Source organism: Molothrus ater, chromosome 5, assembly GCF_012460135.2.
Source record: "Molothrus ater isolate BHLD 08-10-18 breed brown headed cowbird chromosome 5, BPBGC_Mater_1.1, whole genome shotgun sequence".
In the NCBI taxonomy this organism is placed as follows: domain Eukaryota; kingdom Metazoa; phylum Chordata; class Aves; order Passeriformes; family Icteridae; genus Molothrus; species Molothrus ater.
This window is the reverse complement of record NC_050482.2, coordinates 47,225,927-47,243,476: the sequence shown is the minus strand read 5'-3', so window position 1 is coordinate 47,243,476 and position 17,550 is coordinate 47,225,927. Positions and strand designations below refer to the sequence as shown.

General features: G+C 45.4%; 1 protein-coding gene across 1 annotated transcript; it reads right to left on the bottom strand.

Moving 5' to 3' along the window:
• ERP27 (endoplasmic reticulum protein 27) lies at window positions 1–17,354 on the bottom strand. Its single transcript, XM_036401615.2, has 7 exons — window positions 17,234–17,354; window positions 16,923–17,023; window positions 14,235–14,372; window positions 10,787–10,900; window positions 7,729–7,854; window positions 826–1,023; window positions 1–144 (listed from the first exon to the last, which is right to left on the bottom strand). The coding sequence occupies exons 1-7, from the start codon at window positions 17,352–17,354 to the stop codon at window positions 100–102; spliced, it is 843 nt and encodes a 280-aa protein (XP_036257508.2). The 3' UTR covers window positions 1–99.
• Window positions 17,355–17,550: the final 196 nt, after the last annotated feature.

Below are 17,550 nucleotides of genomic sequence, written 5' to 3'. Positions count from 1 at the left end.
CTGACTTGGCTGAGGAATTGCTGAGCTGTAGGGCTGAGTGAACTCTTCACAGACCAGAAGCAGACTCTGGCTACAGTCATCCTCTTGGCTGAGAAACAATCAGAGTTCTTCATTGAGGGGCTTCTCCTCAGATTTGTCTTCTTTCTAAAACACATTAGAGGGATGAAATCAGATTTGACATTACTTGGTTTCTCAGCATAGGGATAAAGAAAACAAAATAACTCAAATGCCTCCCTCTGCTGTCTATGCCACTGCCCTATCTCATTTCTGTCACACAACACAAAGACCCTCTGCTACAGGAGGATGAATTTTGACAGAGAGAAAACTTATAACACTGCATGAACATGAAGATTTAATTGTGCCTCTCCCAGCAGAGACCACTGGTAGAGTCCTAAAGCCCTATCTGTACACTCTGTTCTGTAGTCTTCCTGGTAGATTTAATTGCTATCTATGCCACTGGTGGCTCTGACCTGCTTTCATACGCTGCCATCCACCACCTCCCCTCTCAGCATCCAAAAGCACCCTTCACTTTGTCTCCCTAACTGTTCCCAAAAGATAGATGATAGATGCTTCACAGAGACCTTCATACAGCTGCAGAGATCAGTGAATTCTTCTTGCTGTAGACTGGAAGGCAGACGTCAATGAAGAAAGAGACTCTGCAAAGACATCCACCTCTGCTCTGCCCGAAATCTAATGTTTCTCCGATATTCAGGTGGAAATGAGAAAGTGATGAAAGAGAAAGTGACAGGGATGGGGAGGAGTTCAAGGAACTGAAGTAATCTTCTCCAAGAGCCTGGTAAACAACAGCATCAGGACCCCCTTTACCTTTGGCATTCTTTGTAGGAAACGGTTACAGAAGTCCTGTACACGCTGAATGGAGATGTCATCCACAGCCACCACTTCGTGCTCATCATCCGGGGTGTGGAATATAGCCAGAGCTGGCAGCTGGGACTTCTTCAGCTGGAAGTACGACAGTACTCGTTCATTGCTCTGCAAATTGCTGTCCAACAGGATAAAGAGGATCTGTGATGGAAATAGGAAAGAAAACGTGAGAAAAACAGAAGCTGAGACAGAGAACAGATCCCCAAACAGTGATCATATGAAGATTAACAGTGATATTTTTAGAAAGATTTTGAGGAAAACCATCCATACTCTGTTAGGACAATGCTTTCCTTGGCCACTATCTACCAGCTCCATGCAGTACATTTGTCTGTATTTTATCAAGTCCAGACTTACACTACAAAACAAAATGTCTTCTTTCACCTTCTTTAAAAATATATCTACAGAACAACAGGAAGGCAGTCTCCACTTGTATTCTCTTAATAGATAAGGAAACAAAATGTGTTCTATCTTAACAGCAAATGTCAAAGAAGCTGAATCCTTTACTTGCATGTTATTTGGATAAGATGCCAGACCCAGTGTAAAAAGGGGTTTTGGTGTGGGAAGAATCAAATTCAATTGCAAGAATGTGAGAATGAAGTACAGGGCATCAGGAACCTGCAAGGATAAGAACATGAGAGAAGTAAAGGACATATTGAAGTGAGCAGAAATGAGGATGCAAGGATTTGGGAAACAGAAGTTTTTGTCAAGACACTGATGTCCATACAGCCCAGCTCAGCAGAGCATTCAGACCTGAGGAGAGAAGCTCAACATGAATAAACCAGCATGAGAATGACCTACAGTAATTATCATAAAATTTATAAAAGAAAATAAACATAGCAGTTAAAGAATTTAATCAGTGACCTGATTAAATAGAATCCCTAAGCAGATGAGATCCACCTCAATGAAAAAAACATCCAGTAGCATGTGTAATTTTATCTTCCTTTTACCCTGTGCAGTCTACCAGGCCTAGCATACTTAGTGTACCTATGGACAAGGCTGTGGCTTCACTTACACAAGAAAATAAGAGCTTAAAAAAAAAAGAAGCAATGTAATGTGAAGATTATGTGCCCAGTTCCCAGGCTGTGACTCATGTTTTTCTTTCTTTTCAATGAAGAACACCCAAGTTAGTTCCAAACTTGTTTTCTTCTCTAAAAATAAACTTCATAAATACTAAATTCTTTACTTATCAAATTTATGTTCTATAAAAAACAAATATATCTGAAAACTTTCCTAGGCAACAGCCTATTGGGAAGGAGGAATATTCAGGCTGCTGTAAGGTTTAACTTTGGTTTTTTAGTGAAATACAGAAACAGGAACAGCACTTTCACTGGATATGTGATATTCACCATTTGTAATTTTTCTTCCAAAAGTCAACTGTGCCCCAAGAGCAAAAAGCTGGTGAGCAGACAGGTGGTGGGGTATTTCTTCACTTAATTCATCTTTTTGCAGGATAAAACACCAAGCTAGAAAAGGCTCACATATTTAAGGTCCACAGGTCTAGGATATGATCTAAGGGGCTTTCAGATGGAACAGCAGAATGCAATGTTTTAGGGCTCTCTTTTCAACTAGAAAGCTGGAAACAGAGGCCAGTGTTGGAGGCAAGCACTTTCAGAGTGTCAGTACAGTAAATGGTACTCTGTTTTCATGGTGCATTCAACAGCTTTTGGGTTTCTCTAAAAGAGATTGACTAGACAACAATATTTTTAATCAAATGTTAAAGAAGTCATTAAAATTAAAAAAAAATATTGTTACCTCACTTTCTATACAAAATCTCCACCACCTTTAAACAGATGAATAGTATTTTAAAATAATAACATGAATAAATGTCAGTCAATATTCTTCACTTCATCAAGCTTCCAGAATTTGCAAGCTTCCAGAATTTGCTAAAACACCCAAAACTAAATATATGTGCATACTTTATCCATGAATACCAAGAATAGAGTAAGAATAAAAGAGCAAAAAGGTTGAGGTTTAGAACTCCGAATGCCTTCTTCCTCACAGGAGCAAACAGAAACACGCAAACTGGCCCCTCAGCTGGAGAGGCTGAGATATCATTGTCATTCAGAGTCACTGACTTGGGTCTCTCTAATGACTCCCATTTGGCTCACAGAGCTACAGTGTGCCAAAGTGCAGCAAAGTTTCCTTCTCGGCCTACATTCAAAAATACAGGAAAGAGAGCAATTGCATTTGGCCACTGTCTGTAGCTCAGAAGAAGACGCCTTAATGCCTAAGAGAATGGTGCATTCCTGGGAGGTCTGTGATGTGGGATGGGTCCTACTTCAGGAGAAGGGCCCACCTCTGCTGGTTGTGCTCCAGGAGTCCTGCTAGACTGGTCCCAGGGTCACACCTGTGGGGCAGAAGGGAGGATGTGCTGGCCCAGAGGCCACAAGCACTGGAAGCCTGAGCTCCACAGCAGCTGAAAACCAAGAAAATTTCTCAGTTGTCACATTTCCATGACAAGATGCCATCTCATGGAACTGGCATTTTCTCATGAGGAATTTTGTCCTGAGATTTCCCGTCAGCTCCAATCATAAAGAATGAACACAGTAACCATGTAAAATTACATTGACCATGAGGCAGGATTCACATGGTCTGACCTCTGCCATCCAGATCCTAGTCTTGTCTCAGCCAGTCATCTGCATAACCTCTACAATAAACAGTGACAGGCACTTTATTCCACCCATTTTAGAGGGGAAGGAAGCATATGCCTGTCCTTCTCTCTCAGTGCTGAAAAGAGCCTAAAACATTTACTCAAATGAATAAAGCTAGAATTACCAAAGCTAGAATTCACCAAAAACAAATCCCTCTTATAATGAAAACTTTAGTGTCACTGCTAGAGATAGTTAGTTCCATCCCAAACAGAAAGTTCACTTTCCATTTCTTGCCATCCTGTACAACAGCTGGTTGAACAGGATTAAATTCTGAGATTATTTCCATGATTTTTTTCATTTTGTAGCAATCTTCCTGCCTGTGTTCAGAGATCTGGTGCTTCAGGCAGTGAAGGATATCCTGCATTAATGAGAAACCCCTGACACAAAATGTCCCCTTCACACATGGTATTTTCTGAGCATTGTCACTTGCAATAAACCACCTTTCATAAATTTTGTACACTGGTGCTGTCTTGGTGTCTTAACAGCTTGATTCCTAGCCCAGTGCTTTTAGAACATCAAGTTGGCGGTAGATACTAAGATATGGAATGATGTTATTGCCCAGGAATTAAAGATAATTGAAAATAGCATGACAATGTTAGAAACCAATTTGCCATTGCTTAGTTTTCCTCCAACAAAGACAAACAGAAAGAATGGTCAAATCTTATATCTAGTGTTTGACTTTGAACTTCAGAGAGAGAGCTGAAGTTCACTGTTTTGTATAAGCAAAAAGATCAAATTCTGATGTCCGAGTAATTTCTTGCATCATAGTGCATCAATGCAAAACAAAAACATCGGTCATGAATTAAAAAAAAAAGACAGCTATAAAAACATCTTTACTGCAGATATCTATTAAGTGAGATTAAAAGTCTGTATTTACAGACTTCTCTGTTTATGGCTAAAAAAGGCATCTCTAAATATTATCTCTCTCAGTTCTGGATCCATCAGTGTCTGACAAGAAGAATAAAAGTTGTACGAATAACTGTCTGCAAGAGAAAGGGGATCATCTTTTCATTTCCATGGAAGAACTCCTGAAGGACACCAGGAGTTTCTCAAAATGCATTTCTAAATGGACCTACATCTAAATTAAAAGGGAGTTTGCAAACATCCCTACCCAAATCATTTTGACATTGGAAACCAATTATGTCAGCTGCAACAAAAGCTGCTTTTGTTATTCCCAACATCACCTTGTTGAGACTTCTGCAAACGCCCATGAGTTACACCAGCTGTAATTACCATGTTATACTCTGATACTGTGGAAAGAAAACTGAATATAAGTATTCTAATTTGGCTCAGCAATGCAAACCCTGACATCTCCTTTCCAGTGCATTTCCTTTCCTTGCCTGGACTCTTGGCAGTACTTTCTCAAATAAGCACATATTTGACTGAAGATACAGAAGGTTGGTGGATTTATTCCCGCAGCTGCAGTGCTCCCAACTCTGTTAGCTGTTATCCACCCACAATTGTTTCTTCAGAAGTGCTAGAAAACTACCATATTTCTTCTTATTGTGGTCAGTTTCTGCTGGTTTAACATCACCTATCATTTGCATTTTCATCTCCAACATTTTACAGGGCTCAGGTTCCATAAAAAAATCTAGAAAATTTAGACTGCCTCCAGGCCCTCACTGTTGCTCCAGGTGCAGTTCAGACTGTTTTCAAATGAAAGTCCTCACCATCCTGTCTCATGGATCCTCCAGCTGAAAATTTCAGCTGTCCCTCAAGCAGAAGTGAAAATATCATAAACCAGAGGTGAAAGGACCATAATCCAGAAATTGGCAGGTGAATGACCTCCTCATGATCCATTAACAGTTGGACTCAATCTTAGAGATGTTTTACAACCTCAGTTATTTCACAATGGCTTTTCTTCACTCTTTGGGGTCAGTCCCTCAGCAGCAGCTCCTCTTCATCTCTCTGTCCATGTGACAAGTTTCTCTTTTCCCTCCCCCTGATGATAACAGTGACAAGGACTGCTCTTCCATCAGTGTGCAGCAGAGATGTATGACAGGATCAGTACCCCTTCTCCTGCTTGGGATCCCTTTTGAGGCTCTGTTTGTGTTCTGCTCTGCCTTGTAGAAATGCTGCAACACACACCAAGTACCCCCGGTCTGTTCTGGCACTCTGCAGCCACTTAGAGCAGTGCTGGCTGCAGTGGAACAGTGCTCACAGGAGCCTGAACATCTCTCCACTGCACAGCAATGATTCCTTGCTCAAACCACTGGTAGCACTGACCCCTCAGCACGAACAAACCTTTCACCACTATCCCACAGGACAGGAATTATTCACTGGAAATCCTGAGCAAAATTCAAGTCAAGAATCTTGCATTTGTTCTCAGACAATCTCCAAGCCACTGAAAGGCAAAATCTAATCAATGCTTTTTTTGAAGCAAACCTCAATTAACTTGGTAGCTCCAACAACACGTAACTTCACCAAGGAAAATTAGCCAGCAGGGATCTTCATGGCATTGTGCAGTGGCTGCCACTGACACCCAAACTAGGTGTCAGGTCTTTCTATATGACAGAGCAATGGGGACAAATCTAAGTAGGCATTTCACTCTGCTTACTATCCAGACCTAAAACCCAAGCAGAGGGATCTTAGCTCTCTCTCACTCCTTTCTAGGAGGGCAGTCCAAAACACAGTTTGCTCCTCAGAGTGCCACTCCTTTGGGAAAAATAACTTATTAGACTCTAGGTCACTTAATTTCTGTGTCCTCAAGTACCACAGCAATAAAGTGGAAATAATTAGTCAAATCCCCACATCTTTAATGTTTGTACTTTACTCTGGCAAACTTATTGACTGATTCAGTTGGAAATGTGCCTGAACAAATAAAAAAACCCTAGATTTGGCTTGCTGAGAATTCATAAATTGTCTGAACCTCAGTTCAACATTTTATCCAATGTTTTGTGAAGTATTTCTAGGAAAATTATAGCTATTTACTCAGATCTAGGCAAGTCATATGAAAACTAGATGCAGCTGCATCAGCAAAGGATAGCAAAGGATGCTAAACAGCATTGTGTTGGAAGAAATAGCTGCTAGGTGGAGACCTGTATTAGACTCTGCTTCTCATGGAGAGCAGTGTTAACTGTGTCACTTTAACACCCATCTCACAATGGAACTTTACAGATAAATTAGTTTTCTTTTATAGCTACATATTCATCAAAGTAAAACATTTTTGAAGAGACCTTTTGATTTTAATGCGTAGTTTCTGCCTAGTCTCGTGCAATGGCTAGGAAAGATGTAAAGGTTCCAAAGCAGTCCTGCCATAAGCCAGTCTCAAGACTTCTGAGACTGCATGGATCTGAGGTGGTCCCTGAATTCAAAGGTGAGGGTATGCTTGATTTATAATCTGTTCCTTCAATACCAAAACCAGATGCATACAGACATTCTAGTTCTCAGATCCCAAATCTTTCCAGCTTCACCCTTCCCAGAGGAAGACCTCTTGGTGCCTCTCAGCTCATCCTTCCCCACTTCTCTGACATTCTGCCCCCTTCCATCTGCTGTTCTCCCTTGCCACAAACGCCTCCTGTTTCTCCCAAACCTCCTTTGCTTGCAAGTTCATTCCTCTGTTCCTTGTACACAAATTCCACTGTAATCCAGCTGCTGGCTGAGATGCAGACATCGGATGATTTACTGTTTGGGGAGCTCTGTTCCCAGAGGGATGAGATTCAGGCAAAATTTCTCTGAAACACCTCATCTATCTCATCACCTTAGTGTGGGAAATCAAAGCAATACATTTGCAGCTCCTTTAAAATAGCCATTTCCAGAAGTGAAAGGGTTAAGAAGCACTGACATTATTTGCTATCTGGTTACTTATATAAGCTGCCTTGGCGTCCTGCAGGCTGTAGATAGAAATTCACCTCTCACATCAGTAGAGCACAACTGTTGCCAGACTGAAGAGCAGCAGCTGTGTGTCCTCTCCCAGTACAAGGGAACAAAACTGGGCTAAAAGCCACAAAGTCCCCGATGTTTCACCAGGAGAGCAGAGAGCAGGATACAAAGGGGATTTACCCCATGAGGTGGCAAATTTGGAAAAGGTGAACAGAACCAGCCCGTCCATTTAATTATCCAGATAATCCTCTTCTCCTGCTACTTGACCTTTGCTCTCATAATTCACAGAGGAGATTATGCCCTCCCCATTCATGGCAGAAATCACTGGTTTTTTTCCTCCCAACAGCTCCTGTTTCTCTCTGTTTGGACTCACCTTGCCCTTGTAGAGCTCTGCTGCCGCCCGGAACTTGCGCATTCGCTCGGGGTGCTTTGGAGACATCTTGTCCGTGATCAGGAGGAGGTTAAACTGCAGAGAGCTCTGCATCACACCTATTGCTGTCTGCCCAGCACAGAGAGAAACACAGGCAAGGACACTGAGAACACTCAGTTGGCATTGGATGCAGTGTCTGTGGGACATGGCTCAGCTGTGGCTTCTTTGCAAATCAGCATCAAAAGCAGGACAGATTTCTGTAAAGCAGGGGGGGATCCAGATTGGGTTCTTTGCAGAAGCTCTTAGCCCCCTGGCTTTGCTTATTCTCCAGACAAGAGTCTGAAGACCCCAAAGGTCCATCACTAGTTAGTGACTAGGCAAGAGGAGTAGGAGTAGGGCAGAATACAGGAAGCTGAAGACTAAAGATGTGAAGAGCAAGGCCAGCAAACACTGAATATAAGGGTGTCCTAAATCACTGAGGTCCAGCACTTGTCTGAAATATGAGCAAGTGGGAAGGATTTGTTGTGTCAAGGTTGATGTTTGTCCTTATTTTCTTTCTTTGGTGTTACACTGTATGTAGGATGGGGATGAGTTCACAGTTTCAGCAGCCTGAGGGCCTGGACATTCCTGAGTGCTGAGGGTTAAAATTGTCTCTGCTGTCCCACAGTGAGAGAAGACCCTGGGCAAGGGCCAGGTGGGCACTGCACATCGGCCTCCTCTGTGAGGAGCCAGGGCTGGCACTGCCCAAGAAGCCACGGCACCATCTCCATGAACTCTCTCACTCCTCATCTCACTTCTGTCTGCTTCCTGCTGGCCTGCAGCCTCTCCCTCAAATTAAACAGGAGTGGGGCCAGACCTGCTGCCTCCCTAGTGCCACCGAAACCACAGAGGCACAGCCTGTGCAGCTCCCCGCCAGTGGCAGCAGAAAGTTTCCACACGCTCCAGGAGTAACAAGGAAGGGGTCAGGGAGTGCATGCTGGCAAGAGCCATGAATAACAGAGCTTCTAGACTTTGTCAGACGGGACTCTGCTGTTTGCTTAATATTTATCAGATATTTTGTATCCCTTCACTCTTCTGATAGCGTGCAGCTGAGGTGGGGAACAGTGGAGGGGTTGCAAGCTAAGCTGGGAAGCGTTAGAGGACCTCATGGGAGAGGATGAGGCTGAAGGTGAGGATAAAGCCAGCCAGCAGCAAGCCCCTTGACAAGGCTGGGGTGAGAGCAGACAAGGAGGGAGCAGCAGTTCCTCCAGCAGCTCCACACAAAGGTGTGCTTGTCCACACAACCTTGTGCGAGAGCAATCAGCAGAGCTCATCAGCAGGGCTGCATCACATCTGACTCTCCTGAAAAGCCCACAGGGTAAACATTGCCTAAAATTCAAGTGTGTAGGAGAAACAGTAAGGGCCCCAGGATGGGGAGAGGAACTCTTGGCAGCTCTTGGTGTGAGCCATATGACCCCATTATCTGCTGACCTGCAGCATTTTTGGATGCAAACAGCATATGCACTGGGAATAAATATTTATGAAAAACCAAGCTACCTTAGGGAAGCTGGGAGGGCTTTGGGCCAGGGACTGCCAGAGGCACTGTTAATTGCAACACCTTGATAGAGCTCCAGAGCATCTGGGAAAGAAACTGCAATAACATCTGTATTGACATCAGGGTGGAGGGGACCAGCTGAACAGCTGATGAATTCTCAGTCAGGGAGACAGCCTGGTGCCAAACAGAACACCATGCAGTGAGATCCCAAAGCATCAACAGAAATGCATCAAGAAAGAGACATTGTCCCATGAATTGCAAAAGGATCTAATAGGGGCTTCAAGGTTTCAGAAGGTCTGGGAAATTACAAAGATGAGAACATCATCCCTGTTGATGTGACTTGGGTATTCTAAAAAGGCTGTTAGGCCAGTGGAGCAGGATATAGCAGTCCCCAGAAATATTTTGTGATTTCAAAATGTAATTTTCCCTTTTGAAGATGAAAAAACAGGGTTTTTTTTTTATTACAGAAAAAAAACAAACTCCTACCGTATTTCACTGGGTAAAAATGTAAAAAATGTTACATTTCAAAACAAAATACTCTCCTACTGGTGGGTTGCAACTGAACTGACTGAATGCATTGGGTTCTCTGAAATGATCCTTGAGTTTATCTTGAAAAGGTATAGCTCTGCAATAGGTTGGGGCATTCTTCTCTAATACAAGCTGAGCCTGGTCAGCACTGTTATAGCTATCCAGAAGGCCACAAAACACCCCATCAGCAAAGATAAAATCTCAGGCTTGCAGCAACTGGGGCTTCTAATACCTATTGACTCCACAGCAATGAGACCAAGGAACCGCTAAGATTTCAGGAGAACCTAAATCCTTGGTCAACCTCTGCAGCAGGGAGGGGTGCTGGGACCCTGTCACTGCCAGTCAGATGGGTGAGCCAGTGAAGATGGCCAACATGGAAGCATTCTAAGCCTGATTTTGTGTCTGGTTTGTTTGTTTGTTTGTTTGTTTTGGTGGTGGTAGTGGTTGTTGAACTGATGAATTCTGGAGGAGCAATGGAAAGGATGGGAAAGATTTTGCTTGGGAAGTTCCCAACCCATTCTTGAATATGCATTCAAATATCTGGGCTTACATTAAGCCCTATGTGCTGAGTGATGCATAAATCCTGCCTTCTGAGAGCAGGTCATTTGAGCTTCCATGTTTCTCAAGGCTTGTCAAAGAGAGGGCATTCTGGCTGAGCTGGCTCTGCAGGCATGGCACAACATGACAAATGTCCATGGGAGAAAGCAGCACTGCCTGCAGAGTAGTAAGAAATGGAGTTCTCTGCCCCTCAACATCCCAAATTTACTGGGAAGTCAAAGGAACTGTGATGAGTCCCTTTCTCTCCCACCACACTCATGCCCCAGCAAATCTGCTTCCAGTCCACACGTGGAGCAGCAGTGAAGAGCTGTGTGGCTTCCCCAATCCCATCTACACCATCACTCCAACCCTCACATCCATCTGGATATGCAAACTGGGGCCAGAGGGTACCATGAGAGGAAGGCCAAGCAGAGGGTGAGGATGTGAGGAGCTGGTGTTTACCACAGGGTTGTACTCTGTCACCAGGCGGAGCTCGTTCATGCGAACGAAGCGGGTCAGCTTCTTGGCATCGACCTCTCCGCTGCTCATGTCCAGATCCCGACGGTCATTGTCTACCTGGAGTCAGGCAAAGACACCTACAGTCACAGCTGTCCTCTCCTCCCAGCACCTCCTCCAGAGGCACTGATTGCACTCACTCACAGAGACACCCACCCCTGGGACAGCACCATCCTCTCTCCCCCACTGCACAATCCCCACCTCTTCCCATCACCATTCTGGAGGTCTAGAACCTACAGGAACGAGCCTGCTCTTTGAGATAAGGGTCTCCCAGCCTTCTCCAGCCTCCCAAGGACAAGCTCATGGTATAATAGAAATCTCTGAGGGCTCCAGGCAGACCTACACCGCCAGCTCTCAATGTGCTGGAGACAGGGAGAATTAGCTACAAACTATTCTAGGCATTGTGGAGAGAGGACATTAAATAGTCTAACTCCTCACATCAATACTGGCTTTATGTCCCTTTTAAACATCTTCATCTGCTTATTCTGTTTCTTCTACAAGTAATAAACATTGGCATCGCCCGGTATGGAATTCCTGGAAACGTTGTGCAAGCAGGAAATCTCTCCAATAAAAAGAGGATTTTTCTTCCAGTACAGAAGGAAAGAAAAAAAAAATATTAAGCCAAACATATTTCAGCTTTAGAGGAAAATTCATTCTGCCACACATCTCCCCACACTTCATCCTCTCAAAATGATGTGATTTTATTGAGATTTTCATGAGCTGATAAACAGAAAAAAGCAGGCAACCACTGACTGATAGCAATACACTAGAGTTTAAGGGCAGGGTTCCTGTGTAGTACCACCACAGGATGTGATGGAGCTAAGCCATGGGAGCAGTGGTCTCTGACATGAAGTAGAGTCTGACATGAAGCAGAGTCATCCCAAAGTTTGGGATTTGAAAGCCATTGATACATGCTGAATGAGGTTCTTGGGGCTGAGAAGCAGTCTACATGCACACCTCAGATTTTATTCTCTGCATGTGGACAACCTCTGAAAGTTGTTGTGTTAGTTTTTCCAGTGGTGTGCAGACATCTAAAGTAATTTTTGCTGTTCTGTGGTCATTGGCAAGGTCTTTGATACCAGTCACCCGCCTGTCTGACAACACAAGCTGGTGATTTTCAGACAGTGTGGTCTGATTCCTCTCACAGGTTTTCCTCCTGCATAACATGAAAGGGCAGCTCTGCTCAAGTAAATAAGATCAGGACAGTGCAACACCTGGGCGGGTGAGATCAGACAGGCCTTGAGAACCAATCTAAGCAGCTTGGACTCTACAGAAAGTCTTCTCTTGGCTTCTATGGGCTTCTGGAAACCTCTGACTTCCATTTGGGGATAATAACATCTTGAATCAGCACTCAACATTTATGTTTTTAAGAAAATAAGGCTGGAAAATAGCCTGCATTTAATAGTTGAAGCTCTAGTCAAAATGTCTTTATCACTCCATATAATTAGGTGGTTAGCATCTGTTAACTATGTTCTTTTTAGGTCTATCAGGATTTCTTACTAGAATAAATCTGTTTCTTTCCCCTATTTACAAAGAAGTCTCACCAGTTGACACAGTCCCTCCTACTACTGTAATTATGGTTTAAACTTCTAAGCATTGTAAGTGTTTCATACACTGCAAAGGCAAAGAAAAAAATTAATTTATGCCTCTGATTCACTTCTATCCTGGTGACGCATCCTTGTATCCTTCAAATGAGTATTTGATTCCAAATTCCTGTATCCGTTCTTTTAAAATTCCTTTTTATCTCTGACCTCTTACTCCTACACATTATTCATCACAGGATAAAAGAAAAAATAATGTGTCTGATAATTTAAGAAAAACTGACAATCAGACAAGTGAATTGTCAACCATATTTGAACCTGACTAGTGCATTATTTTCTTGGCTGTTTTTTTTCCATATTAAAGAAGAGTTCAGTTGCAAAAACTTGACTCTGAACAAAGAATATTCAATATAATAGAAATTCCAACAATCCAAACAATTTATTTTATCAAACTCTCTCCCAGGGCAGCCATCATCACTATCTGCACAGTGCAAAAACAAAGGATCTTTTCAACATTTTTGGAAGAACACCACAATGACTAAGAACCAAAATTGAAATGGGTGTTGTTGAAAATTGCAACATCTAGCAAATAAAAGGTTAAATAAAAGGATCTGCCTAACTATTGCTCACTCTTAGATCATTCTTTTTTAATTATTTGGATAATATCAGTGGTAAACATGGTGCAGGAAATGATGAGGGGGAAAAAGAGAACAAACTGTCCAGTCTTTGTACAAGCTGCATCTAGAACTTGGCCAAGCTGCCATATTTAGTTTCCCTAGAACATGTGGTGTGTACCCATTTCTCCCCACCTCAAGCACTTAGAGGTCTGGTGTCTCACAACACTTCACTGGCTTTTAGGACATCTTGTGCTGCCTGGGGCCCCATTTCTCTTCATACACACCCACTTCTGCAGTTTTCAATTGCCATGCTTGTGCAAGAAGGAGCAATGTGGGGAAATTGATGTAACCAGTAGAATACTTGCTCTTAGCTCTTCTTGGTACTTTTGCAGCAAGTACATGGCTCTTCCCAGTATCATCTCCTTAAATTTCAGCAAATATAGCTATATTGAGGCTACACTGAGCTACCTGCACTTAGAGCTGGAGTCAACAGAGATATGATCTAGCACAGCATCCATCCCTAAGAAACTCCAAAGCAAGATTTCTAATGCCTAAATTTGTTTAGGAAATGAGTCTGCAAACCACAGTGTAGGGTGGTACAGCATCTCTTAACTGCAGAGACCTCGTCTGGATGTGTTTTCTGTCTCATTGGAAAAGTTTTGTACCCTAGGAGACAGCTTTGCCTGCCTGAAGTGACACTTGCCAAGTTTTGGTATCAAGCCTGCTGTGTTGATCCATTGTGACATGACTCTAGACACTTTTCATGTGTCTCAGGACCCCTTCCAAAACCACAGAAACCCCATCCAAGTTAATACCAAGCTCTGGGCAGGTCATGTAGAAACACAGGCATTGCTCTTTGCAGAGCTCTGGGTGCTGACCCAGATCCGTAGGGAAACACCTAAATAGGAGAGTCTTACCAGGTGTAATTAACTCTCCATGTCTCAGTGACAGGCACTCTGCAGTTGAAAAGCAAAAGCCCTCTTTTGGGCAAGAAGAGGGATGTACTTTGAGGTGGGCAGGCAGCCTGACTGCCAATGACAACCCTATTTTTGGCTTGCCCTAAGGAGAGATGAGTTTTGTGCTTTTTACCGCTCTATGCGCTCGTCCCACCCACACCAGCGCGCTGGGGGACCCGGAGCCAGACCCTTATGCTGGAGATGCAGGTTTTTGCCTGGCAGAGTGTTCAGGGAGGGAGCGGCCCGTGATGCCCCCCGGCCCCGCCGCGGTCCCACGCACCGTGCGGAACAGCACCACGGTGTTCTCCGCGGCGCCGTAGTGCGACAGCACGGCCGCGCTGCTGCTGAGCCCGAACGGCACCTCCGCGATCTGTCCGGCCGCCCGGCGAAACTGCTCCGCTCCGGGGCTCTGCGGGTCCTGCGGGCACAGCAGGGACGGTGAGGGGCCGAGCCAGAACCGGCACCGGCACCGGCACCGGCACCGGCACCGGCACCGGCACCGGCACCGGCACCGGCACCGGCCGCGGGCGGACCGAGCGCGACACCTGCCGGCCGCTCGGTCCCCGCGGGAGCGGCCGCCGCCGCCACCTCCTGCGCGAGCGGGATGCTCCGGGATGCAGGAGCCCGCCAGGATGGTGCTGAGTCCTTGGGAACTCGTCAGAACATAGGTGTAGCTCGTTAAAAAAAAAATAAAACCGAAAAATATATATGTGCATGTGTATATAAGTGTGCGTTTCCAAAATATATACATATATAAAAACATCGCCATTGTTATGCTAACCTTGATTCCAGAGTCAATTTTGAACACCTTGCCTTATCAGTATCATGGTTCCTTTTAAAAGGACATCTTAGATACATCCTGTAAAAGTAGCTAATTCAGGTACATCAAAGGATAGAAATGTGCGATTTCTCAGTATTTTGAGGTCCCTTCTCTTTCTTGCAGACACCATTAACTACAGCTCTCCTTTGCCTGTATTAAAGCCTTCCTTGCTGTTCCCATTCCCAACTTTTTAATGATGTATTTTTGATACTTCTATTTATTGGATATAAATTCTCAAGACATGGTCTCTGCTTGGAAATTGGTTTGTTTTTCTTTTTAGTTTGAACTGTCAGCTCAGCTGTTTGTGAGCCCAGAGAAAAAGGAAAACAAAATTCTTTGTTCGTTCCAAAGAAAAACATCTGTCATGACCTGTTTTGGAAATGCCAATGCATCAACTGCTCTGGTGAGAGTGCTAAAGCCGAGGGTGGGTATAATCTCGCTGAGTTTTCAGCATTCCTGGGAAACCTTGGGTTTAATCAGGCTGAGCACGGCCCTTTCTCAGAGACACGCGGGGTTTCTGGAGCAGTGTGCTGTGTTTCCATCACGGCATGCTGTTCCCAGTCAGGGAGGCCGTGCTCATTATACGGGAAGCTTGCCGAGCCACATACTGCAGTGAACTGAAAGGCTGCAGCAGAGAAGTAATTCATGGTGAGCGGAGAACATGGGCTTTATTTGGATGAATATACTTTCAGGCCGAGAGCCAGGCCTTCATGGCACACATACATCTTTATCTGCTGCTCAAATGCAGCCCCGCCGTGCTTCAGGCACCGAATGCCCGACATGTGGCTGCCCCGTGCTCCTGGCACTGGGGCTGCAGCTCCCGTCTGCCTCTGAAGAATGCAGTCCTGCAGAGGGACGCCACTGTGGCACAGGACAGAAGGAGCCGTGTCCCTGCTGCAGCTCAGGAGGAGGCTCTGGGTACAGCTCTGCCGCAAGCCCAGCAGCTGCCCTCGGGGAAGGACGGGCTCGGCACTTTCGTTCTGCGTGTGCAGATTGCCTGGCTGCTTTGCACTGCAGCTTTAGAGCTGCAAGAGCAACCCCCAAGGAGCTCCAATGGCCTGCAGGCACCGAAGTGGAGGCGGCTGGTGCTCTGTGATCAGTGCTTACAAGGCCCTGGGGCATAAGCCTCCTGCACTCACAGCTCACGGACTTGCGGCTGCCGCACTGCACAGGCAGCACCATCGCTCCTCCACATCGGTCCTCACTCACTCTGTGCTGGGCTGGGAGATGCCACTGCCCTGTAGCAAGAGCACGATGCCCTCCCTCGACTGCCCTCAAGCCCCAGGCACAGGGCAGGAGGAGGAAGGTTCTTGCAAAAGGATCTGGTTTCGAAAGTCTGAAGCCTTCTCTGACATGAGGCAGTGTGTGGACAGCAGAAGAGCAGAACAGAGCTCAAAGAAAACCTGGAAAAAGGTGCAACTTGGGGACTTGAAAGTGATAAGGATCCGATTAAAGGGGTCTCTGTTTTACAGTGCTGTAGCTCAATAAATGCTTTCCTTTTATTTTCTGAGGAAAAATACTCATGCCATTTGAGGGGGCAAGGGGCTCATAGCTGTCACTCACCTTTGAATTCAGTGGAATTTAGATAAAAAGAGACAGGTCTCAAGGGTATCTACTCCTACTCTGGGGAACAAAGAAGTGAAACAGAGACCATGCCTGCATCCTCCCCACGAGGAGGCTTCAGCCTGAGCCCAAACTCTCTCAGACTTCAGTGGGCCTGCACTATCACTTCTCCCTGAGATTTGGCTTCCTCATCCCCATCACACAGGCAGCGTGTGCCTCTGCCTTTGCTGACTACAGCAAATAACTGACATTCCCATGCACCCCTCACCAACACTGTTTCTCTACCATGTACATTTCTTTGTTCCTTCCCCTGCAGCATTTACCTCTCTCCTGCTCCAGGACTCTACAACCTCCTTCATCTTCCTCCCTTGCTCCATCTCCTTTTCCATGCACAGACCAAATTCCCTGTGCTCTCTCTGTCACCCATCACCTAATCCCTCCACATGCCTGTCACAGCCCCAGCACTGTGGGCACTTTTTGGGACAACAGCTGCTTTGGCAGGTGTTTACACCACATCCACCTTCATGCCCTCATCAGGGTGGGATAGAGCTCACAACTGGCAGAGGGGAGGTGCTGTGAACACACCTGGAAGAATCCAATGACTGCCACCTCTGCACCACTGATGAAGGCTTGGGCATCTGGGACGTTGTCTAACAGGATGGGTTTGTCTGTGGTGCTGGCTGTGCCTGCAGAGCAAAAGTCAGGGTTGGGCAGAGTGTACACAAGGAGCAGCTCAAAGAGGATCCCCCCAACACACACACAAGCATCCCAACCTTACAAGCCCACCCACACACCTCTCTTGCAAGCTCAACACGTTTGTGCAGCATACCTTGGACAAGGAGGACTCCCTGAAGCAGACCCAGACTTTCCCCAAGGCAGGAAGAAAGCTCACTTACTGTGGGATGCAGAGTCACTCCCCCCAGCACACCCTGCTGGGAAGCACCTGGTAAGCAGGATGCCAAAGAGGCACGGGAAGATGGATGTGCCCATGGCACCAGCTCGCCTTCTCCTTGCCATGCCACCCTGCTCCGGTGCTCTCCTCAGTGAGAGACACGTCAGCTGCTCTGGGGACCCACAACCCCCCTGGGGCGGTGGGAAAGGAGCAGCTGGCCCAGGGCAAAGCCTCCAGCTTCTGAGATAAGTACCTGGCTGGAGAAAGCCCCTCCCTGCAGTGCAGGAATCAGCCTTGGAGAGCTGCACCAACACTGCAGTG